Genomic DNA, 12,784 nt, shown 5'->3' on the forward strand with positions numbered 1-12,784 from the left:
GATTCTATGTTGGTTAGCAACCAAACTTGCATGTACCAATAGTTTGGCCTAGAAAGCTTTGGGGCTACCATGGTAAAGTTGTTTTTGCTACTTTTTTTTTTTTAAATTTTCCATAACCCATTGCTGCTTAAAGAAGACAAAGAAATCACAAAAAAAAAAAAGTTCCTTAATTATTATGTCAAAAATTTCAAGACAGGTAGCCAACAACTTCGTAGTTAGCACCAAGGTGGAAGAATTAAGGTACAAAATTAGTTTAGAACTTGGTGGTTGATCAGGTATTGTCAATTTTGGTATATATATCTTGGTTCGTTAAATAACTACCCTTTCTTTTTTCGTTTGCTTCAATGTGACCTGAGCTGGTGTGCAACATGATTAGTTACTTGGAGTAAACTTATCTACTGAAATTCTATCTAAATCCAATTTTGAGAAAGATAATCACACTTTTCTTTTTATGCTAAATGTCCAGTAACATATATGTATATATATTAACATCAAAACGAAAAAGGCTGTGATAAAACCCCATGATGACGATGAGTCAGGATGTGTGTACCATCAAATTTTGTTGTGGATTTTGATCAGTTTCCAAAACTATGCACAAATGTGCAGCAAACCACGAAATGTGATCTTGTAGTTGGAGATGTGCATGCCACAAGGAATTGCCGACCTTTAAAAGTGGGTTACAACCAGTGGTAGAAGATTAGAGGAAGCAATGTATTTAGATTTGGAGGAAAATGACACAAAAAAACAACATCAGGTGGGTCCAAGATGGATAATAACCTCTAAATTACAAAGTTGCAAGTGTGAAGCATATCGCAATTCCGACCACCATTGACTAATGCTCCAAATTGAACCAGACTCCATTCATTTATTTAGCCCACAAATTGCATTGACTCAGCTAACTACTAACCTGCATCCATATATCTCGACTCATTATCCCAAGTGGAAGTGCAGAACAAGTGTAAGTCAATGAACCTTTGCCAGCAGCTAGCCACGGTGCTTACGTTGCTTGCTCAGAAAAATCTAGTTCAAACTGATCAATGATGACGCGTGAGATCATTTCACCAACAATAATCATATTAAATTCCATTTATTGCAATACGCTAATGGTCTATTAGACATTAATCTAATCCACAGCCTGGATTAAGATAATCAGGGTGTAATAGTAGCCAAAACCTGTTGCTAATTTGACACTTGACGCTCTAATATTTTGTTTTAAGTAAAGTGGCGGTTCAACCAATTAATGACTTTTGGCCGTGACTAAATTTGCTTCGTATTTTAAATTTAAAATTCGAATTTCAATATTACCTACAATATAGCATGGAGTTTATAATTATATCGATCGAATTTAGGTGGAAACAAACCTTCTACAAGTGAATTTTACTCTTTTTTTTCTTTTGTTTGGTCCTCATTATACAACCAATCTTTCAGTTAATGAGCTATTTTTCGAGCAATTATGTTATTTAATGATTATATAAAATGATTGATAGGTTAAATTAAATACCTATTATGTTATCCAGGAAAAGAAAAAAGAAAAAGAAGAAACGTACGGGCACTAGATGTATAGTAGTGGAACAGAGTGACATACCTTCAAAATTTTAATTGTCCTTGGAAAATAAATATTTTTCAAAAACTTTTATGCCATTTGGAGAATTTAACGCTAATAATTTGTTTAAGTTAACGTTAACTTAAAGAAATCCACATAAATCAGAAAATCGATAATAACCATCCAAATCCAAAATTGATCAAGTCAAACTACAACCCAAAACCGTCGCCTCCTGTTCCCCCACACTGAACCCCACCACCACCCAGTCTTCCTTATAAATACTCCCCACGCCGTTCCATTTCCCACTAGAAATCCCCGTCAGGCAGCAGCAGCAGCAGCACCACCGCCGCCACCGCTAAAACCCAACAAAATGTCCCGGCTAACTCCACCATGCACTCCCTCCCCCACCTTCGCCACCACCAGGAGTGTTAGCTTAATACGGTCCATAAATTCTTTCTGGGCTAAGTGCACGAGACAAGCTAGCAAAGCTACAAAGAAATTTGCTACAAATTCACCAAAGTCGCCTTTGGCCAAGCCAAAGCAACTTTTGGTGACCCTTAGCAATAAGGCTATCAACTTTAAGCACAAGAAAAAGGTGGATGAAGAATTTGAAGGTGAAATTGATTTTGGAGACGGAGGCCTGTGGCAGAGGAACATCTTGATGGGTGATAAGTGTCAGCCGTTGGATTTCTCCGGTGTGATTTATTATGATAGCAACGGGAAAAAGCTTTCGGAGCTTCCCATGAAGTCACCTCGTGCCAGTCCTCTGCCTAGCTATCTGCAGAAGTAATAGAAGAAGAATCTCCTGTTTGTGATGCTATTACTTGTTTACCTGAGTTTTAGCGTACAAGTGGCTACATATGTGAGTTCTTCAGTCCAAGTTGTTGTGTCTTGATCGTGTATGGCAGAAATCTGGTAAATGAATTATGCATGTACTAGCTGTTGTGGGACACTGAAATAGATGGGGAACTTTCTCTTACATTTTGGGGGCCTCAAATTTAGAAAACCAGAAATCAGTGTCCATGTTTCTTTCTCTTTTTCTTTCTCTTTTTCCCTAGAACAAATTAATATGCATGTGTATAAAATGTTTTCATTTTTGAGGGATGTGAACCTCTGAGATGTTTTGTAGTGGAAGGTTTCAAATTTTGTTTCCGTATTTGGTTCATCTCATATTCTTTATATTTAATTTCCTGTACCACTATCAATGGTTCTCAAGTTTACTTGTTAAAGCTGAGACCCTAAAACCTATAGGTCCTGGTTCGAGTCTTATAATCATCAAACTGTGAGTCTGTTCCAACTTTATGTTGGTATGTATCCCACTAAATGTAGAGATTAATTGTAATTGTAATTAATTATGATCTCTTTGTAATCTTTTGTATTGTTCCCACTGTTGTGGGTTATTGTAATCTCATAGAAAAATGAAAAAAAAAAGACTAAATAGTCTTTATTGGTCAAGTCTGCTAATGATATTCTAGATTCGACACTTCAACTTTTTTTTTTCATTTTTTTAAAATTTTGATGGAGCTGCAAAACTAAGAAGTAGCCATTGATTCACTTTCACTTACTTCCAACTTCATGAAGAGGCAAGTTATCTAGTTCATTCAACTTTTCCTTCATCCAAAGGAGATGAATTAGTACAAGATATCTTCCTTATTTGACCCGAATTCATTTCTTTAAAGGGGTTTAATTGATTAATCATTTCCAGAAGCAAGCTTAAGCCCTCCAATTAGCAAAAGTTTTGTGGTTTCTTTCAAATTGAGAAATTGTTAATTAGTCTACGCAGAGCATAATTACAGCCAATCTGGACCCCTACGAAACTTTGACTGAGTGAAGATATGAGGTAGGGAAAAAAGGAAAAACCCATACAAGAAGTACATAAATACATAGGAAATTTTTCTCAAATTAGTTTGTCAATGAAGGTTGGTTGGACAAAGCATATTTTATAGATCGCTTGCACGAATATGCAGACATCATACATCAAGTCGATCCTTATGTATTGTATTATGACACTAATGATAACCTATTTAATTTATCATGCATATAATAACAGACCTGAACTTAATTAGTACACAAATTATTTATAGTATAGGAGATAGTAGTCTTAGTGTCAAAAGAATTAAGGTAAGATTGTGAAGAGTATGAAGTCTTAGATAATTGGATTGGAGTTTTTAAATTCTGATCGCTGGTCCTGTTTGGATTGCAAATTTTCATTGAAAAATTTTTTAAATACGCTTTTCAAATACCTTTTTACCTCATATATATCACATTATTAAAACATATTTTTCTATAAATACTTCAAAAATTTGTAATCTAAAAGGGTGATTTTCCTTGTGTTGGGAAAAGATTAATCATTGGCGCATGAGGAATGAAGGGGAGTTAATATTGCTAACCATCTTCCAATTTTTCTTTTTTTTTTTTTTTTGAGAAATGCCCGAAATAGTGTTGATTAGCTACCTTTTATCCGTAGGGCTAGGCCAAAGGTTCGTTTCTCCTTTAAGACAATCATAGTCTCCACTCCAGCCATGGCCGGTGGCTGTAAATAATGAAGAAACAGCATAAGGAATGGAACCCAATTCTTTCCTTCATGTGTTTGTTTTTCGCTTTAGTTTTAGTTTATAAGAATGTGGTAGCTGGGGAAGGTAAAGTTCAAGATAATTCGCTTTGCAAATAAATTAATACAGATAAAGTTAGCACCAATTCTGAGTATTTCCGTCTCTCTTGCCCAGTTCAGCTGGGGTCTGCCCCTAGTTTAAAACCTTTCTCATCAAGCATCTTAATTAGTTCAATTGTTTCTACCATCCCTCCCCCCGCCCAAAAAAAAAAAAAAAGCCTTGAAAATTCGATATATATACAAAAAAAAAAGAAGATGATTCGGAATAGAACTACAAACGAGTCGAGTCGGAATAGGACTACAAACGAGTCGAGTTTTGGCCTAATCGAACCAAGTCTTGACTTAGTTTTATCAAATTTGAACTCGACCTCTAGCTCGACGAGTTGCCAATTTAAAGTTCGAGTTCGAAAAAATAAAAAATAATTATTTTATTTTTAAAAAATAAATAAACTAATTTTTCCTTAATAAATAATAAAATATTAGGGATATATATGTAATTTTACTATTAAAATAAATAAATAAACATATATATATATACTCGAACTCGTAAGTCGACTCGCGAACTAACGAGTTTAATATTTTTTGAACTCGAATTCGAGTTTGAATTCAATTTGGCCTGCTTGAGCTTAATTCGAACTCGATATTGATCATACTCGAGTTGAGCTTAGATGCGAGCGGTCGCGAGCAACTTAATTTGTTTGCAGCCCTAATTCGGAACTAAGTCATTGGCATTAGCTTTCTGGGGAGTGTATAGATGCCAAATTCCTGGGTACAATTTTTTGGCTTCCTTTTGAAACTCTTGAATTTACTAAAGGCCCCGGAATGATTTGACTTTTTACATGGATAGGGGTAGAAGATATTATTCTCAAAAAAGATATTATCCAAGGAGTTGAACTTCCACGTAGTAAATCAGGGTTCAAATTCTAACTGATAGGTTTGGGTATGGGAGGAAGTAATAAAAAAAAAAAAAAGAGTGGGAATAGGGGATGACTTTCCAAGCCGAAACGTTGTGCACTAGTCAATATTGTCTAGCAGAGACTTCGGCATTTCCAGCAAAACAACGAGCCCAAGACTTTGCCGCTCTAAACTCCCCAAGGCTTTGTTTTACTCATTCCTTGGGCTCTCAACTCCATTCATCCGTCCTCAGTCATGCTCATTGAGCAGTAGCAGTCAACTGCACCGGAATTTTCCCCCATTTTTTTTCCTTAGGACATAAATTTGACAAAGTCCATGTTCAAAGTCCACGTACGGATATTCTTTTATTTTTCTTTCCTTAGTTTCTCATATCTTAAAGAAATCTACCTAATTAATTGATCACCGACTAATTAACATAATTAATCATTATTTTCAAGCATGGAAAAATGGTCTCGTCAGCTTCATCCAGTTGAACATATCGTGATCTATGTATCTTGTGGTGCATTATTGAGATTCGTAATCAATCTTGAATATCAAGGTACAAAAATTTCAAAATCGACTTCTTCAACTTATAAAATCGCTTTTGATTAAAACTTAAAACCTAACCTGTTCTCCCCTGCTAGTCCAACATCCTCACGTTTTATGTAGTAAATCTTTGTGAGGTTTTAATTAAGCTATTCATTTTTAATTTATGATTTAAAAAATGTTAATAAGCCAAACTTACCCATAAATTTTACTTTGTGGGTCAACGGGATATGGTTATCTTCAACTTGGGACCTTATGATAACTGAGAGGCCGGTATTGAGCAATAAATCATCACAACCTGGCCATCCATGGCAGCTGATAGCTCTAGTAGTTTTGGATAATAAATTCGTACAAATTTGCAATGGAGTGTGTGCCAAAAATTGGAAGGTCTCCAAGGAAAAGGGAGAAAGAAGAAAGCAGGTGGTTGAGCAAAGAAGATTAAAGATGAGAATGGCTCATGTATTAATTCTCTTTGAGAACTTGAGAAGGAATGACTCGGGCGTGTTTGGATACCAATTTTTTTCGCTAAATATTATTTTTCTTATATCACAAACACGTTTTTTTTAGTTATCATTTTATTTTTTCAACTATTTTTTTTTTATTTCACATGCATTATATCATAAAAATTATTTCAAATAATCTCCTGTCTAAACAAACCATTATTGATTGAATACGAATCCCAATGAACTTGCACACTTCACTAATTCTTTTGGCCCTAGTTGAGACACAAAATAAAGAAGAGGCAACCCAAGTTAAAAGGGAGAGAATGAATTTTGACGTTGTGTTTGGAAGAGGTAATTATGGTTGTTTTGGGAGGAGGGAAAAAAAGGAAAAAGAAAAGGTTATGTTACTAATGTATGTGCTTTACACATTTATTCACTCATCTAAAATTCTTGATTTATATTAGATGGACTAAATTGGCATGAAAGGATTTATATATAAAAAAAAATAAGTGCAAAATTGGCATATTTACGTTCCTTTTAGATGCTTACTAGAGAAATAACACCCTTAAATATGTAAATATCTATTTGACTGGAGAAAGAGGAAAAATACACAAGGGAGTCTTATTCAAATTTTCTCCAAGCACAAAAAAAATGGTCCGGTCAGCTTCATTTAGTTGAACATTTCCTGGTCCTGTTGGAATATCTTGAAATACGTTGTTGAGGCTAGTAACCAATCTTGACTATCAATTTTCAAAATTGACTTCCTAAAATTTTTTCAAATTATGTGGGTTTACCGGGGCAATCTTTCCTATGAATATTTACCATCAATTTAGTGCCTATCGCTTTTGATTAAAACCTGCAAGTCATAACATAAGCTGTTTTCTCTTGCTAGTCCAATATCCTTAAAATCAATAACAAAAATTGTACAGTGATTTTTCCAGCTTGACTTGTGAAACCAGAAGTAAACCAAAGTTGACCACTTTAATTCGTGTGCATCCTACTTTAATATGTCCTCCTCAAACTCAAAGTAATTAAAATATGAAGGTACAACCGCTGCTGCAGGTCAACGGACGCCAAGTTGTAGGTCAAACAGACTTAGCTGCTGCAAGCCTGCAAATTGTTAAAGTCTTAATCTTGGATTCTTGGGACATTGCAGGGTTTCTGAGGTTTGTGGGGTCTTAATCTCTTAGCGCGCAGCAGCCTTACAGAAGTCTGTGGGTTTCTATCCCACATCGTTCTTGGGGGATTAAGGGTTTTGTGGGGTCTTTATCTCTTAGCGCGCAGCAGCCTTACAGAAGCCTGTGGGGTTTCTATCCCACATCGTTCTTGGGGGATTAAGGGTTTGGTAGTTAAGTCCACAGGAGAACCTCAAAAGTTGCCGGCTTTTGAGGTTACTTCTGGGATTAAATTTATCTGTCTAATTTCTTACTTCTGTAAGAAAAGGAAAAAGGGACCTTTTATGATATACGTAGAAGAAGCCTAAGCAATAAATTTTCAGAACCTGGCCATTAATGGTATAGTAGTTAGGGGATAAGAATTTCGTACAAAATTGCAAGAGAATAATCCTCCTTAAATATATATATGTGGTTTTATGTATTCATTCATCTGAAAGTCTTGATTTATATATAATGGCTGAAATTAACATGACGAGGATCCCACCGACAATTTTATTTGTTGAACAATTAATATTCAGTTGCCCTCCATAGTTAAAGAGAGAAAAGTATGTTTTTCTCAGATCGTCTTTCTGCTTAAAACTCCCAAAAAAAAAGAAAAAAAAAAAAGAAAGATGAGGTGAAAATGGACTCTCCTTTGTTGAATAAACACTTCTAGGATTAGCATTGATGAAGCAACTAAGAGGTAACTGGCAAGTTGAGGTAGCTAATTAATGCTAGTAAAATTTTGATTTCAGGATCCGGGGTCAAAATTTGGTTGAAGATGTTATGATCAGATAATGAACTAAATAAAGAGACAAGGAGTGACTACATCCTCAATTCTAAATCTGTTTTCAGGTGATTTGAAACTGGCGGTGTGGTGTAAACATTAAGCCCAAACTTGAAGTGTGACGTGGCCCCAAACAATTGAAGAAAATAATCAATATACAAGCTAGAATTTCAAAGCCAAAATTTTATTAAGTCGAACTCAAGATCAAGCATCACACTACTCAAGATAGATTCGAGTCGTTTCCACCCCAGTTAGACCTAGTAACTCCAATTCTTCAATTAGTTTATGAACATGCAAACTTGGAAAGTATCGAAATTGCATTACACACATATATATATATATGACATCTCATTAATAATTAAAGAACAGAACAAGCTAGCCGAAAAACAACATCTTTTTTTTTTAAAAGCCGGTTTATTGCAAGTCCGGTTTGGCATTTTGCACTTGAATTTTCAAGCACCAGGAGCTGCATCCTTCACTTTACCCTGCAAATATCCACCATACTCTCTAGCATAATCCTTCACCTGACTTGCCGTATCCGCAATTCGGCTTCTTGCATAGTCTACCCGGTCCGAACCGGGCGGGTGGAAACCCCGAAAGTACCTATACAGCCAGGAAAAGGCCGCCATGGCTGCGACACCGAACCCGAAGAAAGAGAGCAATCCGGCGATGATCACGAAGAGAATTGATCCAGCCGGAACCCATATGGGGCTGGAGATTATAATCAAGGGAGCGAAGAAAACTAGGCCGAGAACCGTGGCGGTGAGAGTTAGGCCAGTGAGGAGAAGTAGAATGCCACCGGATATTACCAAGGTCAAGAACCCGATGAGCTGGGTTGAGTTGGGTGCATGCTCATGCATTTTACGGAGAAATAAGGTAGTGGCGCCGGCAGTGGAGGTGGTGGTTGGGCGCGGTGGCCTTTGGGGTTGGCCAGGGCTGGCTTGGTGGTCGGCCATGGTTGGAAAGTTGGAGTTGTTTGGAGAGGAGAAATTATCTTGATCGAGAGAGCCAGAGAGACAGGAAAATGGGAATGGGGTTAAAAGATCAAAGGAGGCGCTGGCTTGTGGGGGGTGACGTGGTCTGATGGGTCGCGACATGCAAGGGAACACGTGGAGGTATGGGGAGGAGTTTGGAGTTTAGTTTTCCTAGATGTGCTGTGGGAAGCGGGACTTTTTCTTTTTGGAATTATTTCTGTTTTGGAGATTCGAGGAATATGATCGTCTGTGGCCGGACTACTAGGACTTTCTGTTCTCAGCCGTTCGATTAAGCTGGCTAGATTTATTTTCCCACAGGAATTGTGGTTTAGTTACTTCAGCCCTTGAATGTATGAAACAGAGAGAAAAAGACGAAAGAACAAACTCAGGGTGGAATCAATCTTGCTGCCTTATTTGGCATCATTCATTGGGTAAATTATTAAGGGCACTGCAGCCGGCTTGGAACAGTTTCGTTTGTTTGAACAAAATGTAAATCCATTTTTAAATGTAACATAAATTTATAACTCTTTTATGTAAGTTTTACACATGACGTTAAAAATGACTTAAACTTGACATTTTTTCAGAGCATGTCAAGGCTACCTTTAGGAATGGTAACAGTTCCTGCCCCTGATTCATGATTCAGTTTCCAGCAATGCTTCCCTTCTCAGACTCTCTTGTTGCAGGCATTACTATTCCTTTTCTTGCGAGTGGTGAACATATTGATTTTCTGTGACTGTGGTAATTTTGGCGATAATAATTAGTTGTCAATCTTCAGCATTGGAAACTTAGGAGATTGATGGAGTAACACAATCTCGTAGCAGCAATAAAAACATGTAAAATATGTTGTTATATGGGAAAATGGCAGTTAGGGATGTATAGCTGTACTTATGTATGAATACAGGTGTTTCTATGCTTGTGTGCGCACATTTATTCTCATGATAAGTATAACTAGTTTGATCCTAATTAAGTACCGATCCTGAACTCTGAAGAGCTTGACTATCCTCAAGCAAAGAGAGGTCTGAAATGAAAAAGTATCAGAGAGAGGACAATAATGATTGCTGCTATCAGATTCACTACTACACTAAACTTGCTGGCAGCTGAAGCTGCACAAGGCATTGCTTGACTCAGACATTCTGCCCGAACTGCCTCTTTCCTGACTACTTCAGTTTCGATTGTGTCTTGATTGCCTAGGACAGTGGAAGCTTCATGGCTTTCAGAATTGACATTTGATGATGGAATCTCACTATTGTTTCCCTCCAAAATTTCATCTCTGCCGGAGCTAGTTTTCATATCTGAGCAATAGTCATTGAAATTGTCAGCATTCTTTTGACCATTATCTGATATTCCCTGATCTGATTCTGGGCTATCATCATATATGTATCTAACTGAAGTTATCGCATCATTGAAGGAAACTCTTCTTACACGTCGAACCGCTGGCGTCTCAGGGGAATTGGAGTCTACTCCCTTCTTCTGTAATGGGATGAGTAACCCTCTCTCTCCTCTATTCCTTAAGCCTAATATGCTTGATGGAATGGATGAAGTGGAAAATCTTCTAATTTTGCCTGCCTTGCTTGGAAAAGACCAGCTTTCTGATGCATTATCAGTTGAACCATCCCTTCTCCTTCCCCATCTCTTGATGTTTTGCAGGAAGCCTTTTTTCTTGTTCTTAGTATTTTCACTACTAGAAGAACTTGTGGTTGTGGAATTGCTAATTTCATCACTCTCAGCTGAGGATATTCCAGAGGATAAGCTATCAGACCGTAAATCTGATCTCCTGCAGACATTTGGCTTTATTTTCTTCGGTGATGGGCTACAATGGTCCCCGAGTTCAAACCTCAGGCAGGTACTCAGCCATCGCTGATAAACCAGTTCTTCAAGAATGCTGAGCCTGTCGTTATGCAGCTTGTCAACTTGTTCCGTCAGATTCTTATTGACATTCTTCAGTCTACTTATTTCTTCCTTATACTTGGCTGCAAGTTTATGCTGCAACATAAGATACATCATTCCTCGGTATGATAAATATTTGTGCAAATTGAGATTCAGGCAGGTAGAAGATAAATCATTCTTCAATATGTTAAATACAGAATTGTGCAATTTAAGATTTCAGACAGGCAGAATACTTAGCATTCGAAAGATGGATGGTGCACATACAAACTTGATTACAACTATCATGCAACAATTCTAATTATTTATGAAGAATTGGAGATTTCTTTTTCCGTAGTAGTTTGATGACATGCTGATCAGACTATGGTATAATACCGAGTGAAACTTTTGGGTGATTTCTCAGGGAAATTTCAAAACAGCTAGCATAAGAAGAGAATGCAGCATATATATTGCTGTTGACATTTGCAATACCTCTGTCATGGTAGAAAGTTCGGCAAACTTGGAATTTGCAGCACTCAATTTGACAACCAACTCCCTTTTCTCTAGCTGAAGCTGGATGTTCATTCTCTTTACCTCCAACGCTTTCAACTCCACAACTTTAATAGCTTTGAGATTCTCCTTGGATTCTTCCTTTGCATGAAAGCCCGAAACTTGTTCCTTTAGCATGAGTAATTGTTCCTTCATTTGACCTGAATCAAGTTCCAATTGCCCCTGCAGCTCTAGCATGATAAGTTCTGCACTTTCTAGCTGCTCTGCAGCCAACTGATTCAGTTTCACCTCTTCATAAAGTTTTTTCTTTTCATCCTGCAATTTGTTGATCGTCTCCCGAAGCATGTTAATCTCTGATGTTCTGTCATTTAATTGCTTCTGCAGCAGAGCTATTCTTGATTGCTGCTCCTTCAGGCAATATAACTCGAGTAATCTCATTTCCAGGCTCTCTCTCATTTTCTCCTTTTCCTTCACTACATTCTTCAAGATATCAATTTCGCTGACATTTACCCTTCCATTCTCCTGTACAGAAAACTCGAGACTTTTTGCATTCAATCGATTTACTGATTTACTTTTGCAAGTTTCTTCCTGCTCTTCTTTCTTCTCCCTCGGATCAACCTGCATGCAACGGGTAAATTTCTCTTTAGTATTTTCACCAAGAATGAATGAGGAAAAGATCAAGAAAGGAAGAATTTTGGTACATGGGATTCTTCAGATTTGCCATTCTCCTCAGCTTGCTCTTCATCAAAGCTCACTTTCCCGTGCTCTAAAAATTACAAAAAAAAAAAAAAAAAAAAGAAGGAAGAAGAAGAATTAGAAAAGGACAAAAGGCAATCAACAAGAACTTTAACAAGTTGAAATGATGTAGAAATTCCAGATAGAATAAAAATAAAAATAAAAATAAAACCAGCAATAAGCTACCTCCTGAAGTGCTTGGCTTTCTTGAACGCTTGTTGGTAATCTGACAAACTTTAACAGCCGAAACTACTGCTACTATAAGAAATCCTGCCCTAAGTATCATAGAAATTCTGGGAGTAAAGTGTCAAAGCAGCTCAAGCAGAAGCTGAACATGGCCGCTTAGACCTGCAAAAATCTTGGTTCATATGTCACACTTCATAGATAATCCAAATCTTTTGCTGTTGGCACAAAAATCTCTTCACCAAGCAGCAGTTGATTTTTCTCCAACTTGAAGACAGCAGCAATTAATGGTGCCATTTATTGCAAGTAGAACCATGGAGATTAGAGAGAAGAAGTTGAATTGCCAAGGTGAAAAATTGGAATCACATAAATAGTTTTTATTGGAGGATTTGTGGATTAAACTATTTGTCTGTTATTAACATCAAGGATAAAATCAGGGTGACATCACTTGTTGTTGTTGTCAATAGAACAAAAAGACAAATCATCTCGTGGGACAAAATTTTTTCAGAATATTTATCAAAGGACAACAGGCCAATTTGTC

The 12,784-nt window shown here is 36.9% G+C and overlaps 3 protein-coding genes across 3 annotated transcripts; 1 reads left to right on the plus strand and 2 right to left on the minus strand.

The window, feature by feature from the left end:
• Nucleotides 1-1,860: 1,860 nt before the first annotated feature.
• Nucleotides 1,861-2,409, plus strand: LOC113768406. Its single transcript, XM_027312746.1, has one exon. The coding sequence runs from the start codon at nucleotides 1,914-1,916 to the stop codon at nucleotides 2,331-2,333; it is 420 nt and encodes a 139-aa protein (XP_027168547.1). The 5' UTR covers nucleotides 1,861-1,913; the 3' UTR covers nucleotides 2,334-2,409.
• Nucleotides 2,410-8,201: 5,792 nt separating this feature from the next.
• Nucleotides 8,202-8,967, minus strand: LOC113769470 (oleosin 1). The gene has a single exon (XM_027313920.1). It carries the CDS (start codon nucleotides 8,932-8,934, stop codon nucleotides 8,431-8,433), a length of 504 nt encoding a protein of 167 aa, XP_027169721.1. The 5' UTR covers nucleotides 8,935-8,967; the 3' UTR covers nucleotides 8,202-8,430.
• Nucleotides 8,968-9,929: 962 nt separating this feature from the next.
• On the minus strand, nucleotides 9,930-12,523 carry LOC113767454 (protein CHUP1, chloroplastic-like). The gene is made up of 4 exons (XM_027311560.1): nucleotides 12,247-12,523; nucleotides 12,027-12,091; nucleotides 11,308-11,943; nucleotides 9,930-10,935 (listed from the first exon to the last, which is right to left on the minus strand). The coding sequence occupies exons 1-4, from the start codon at nucleotides 12,344-12,346 to the stop codon at nucleotides 9,955-9,957; spliced, it is 1,782 nt and encodes a 593-aa protein (XP_027167361.1). The 5' UTR covers nucleotides 12,347-12,523; the 3' UTR covers nucleotides 9,930-9,954.
• Between the last annotated feature and the right edge of the window lie 261 nt (nucleotides 12,524-12,784).

This window comes from Coffea eugenioides, chromosome 4 (assembly GCF_003713205.1).
Source record: "Coffea eugenioides isolate CCC68of chromosome 4, Ceug_1.0, whole genome shotgun sequence".
NCBI classification, from domain to species: Eukaryota; Viridiplantae; Streptophyta; class Magnoliopsida; order Gentianales; family Rubiaceae; genus Coffea; species Coffea eugenioides.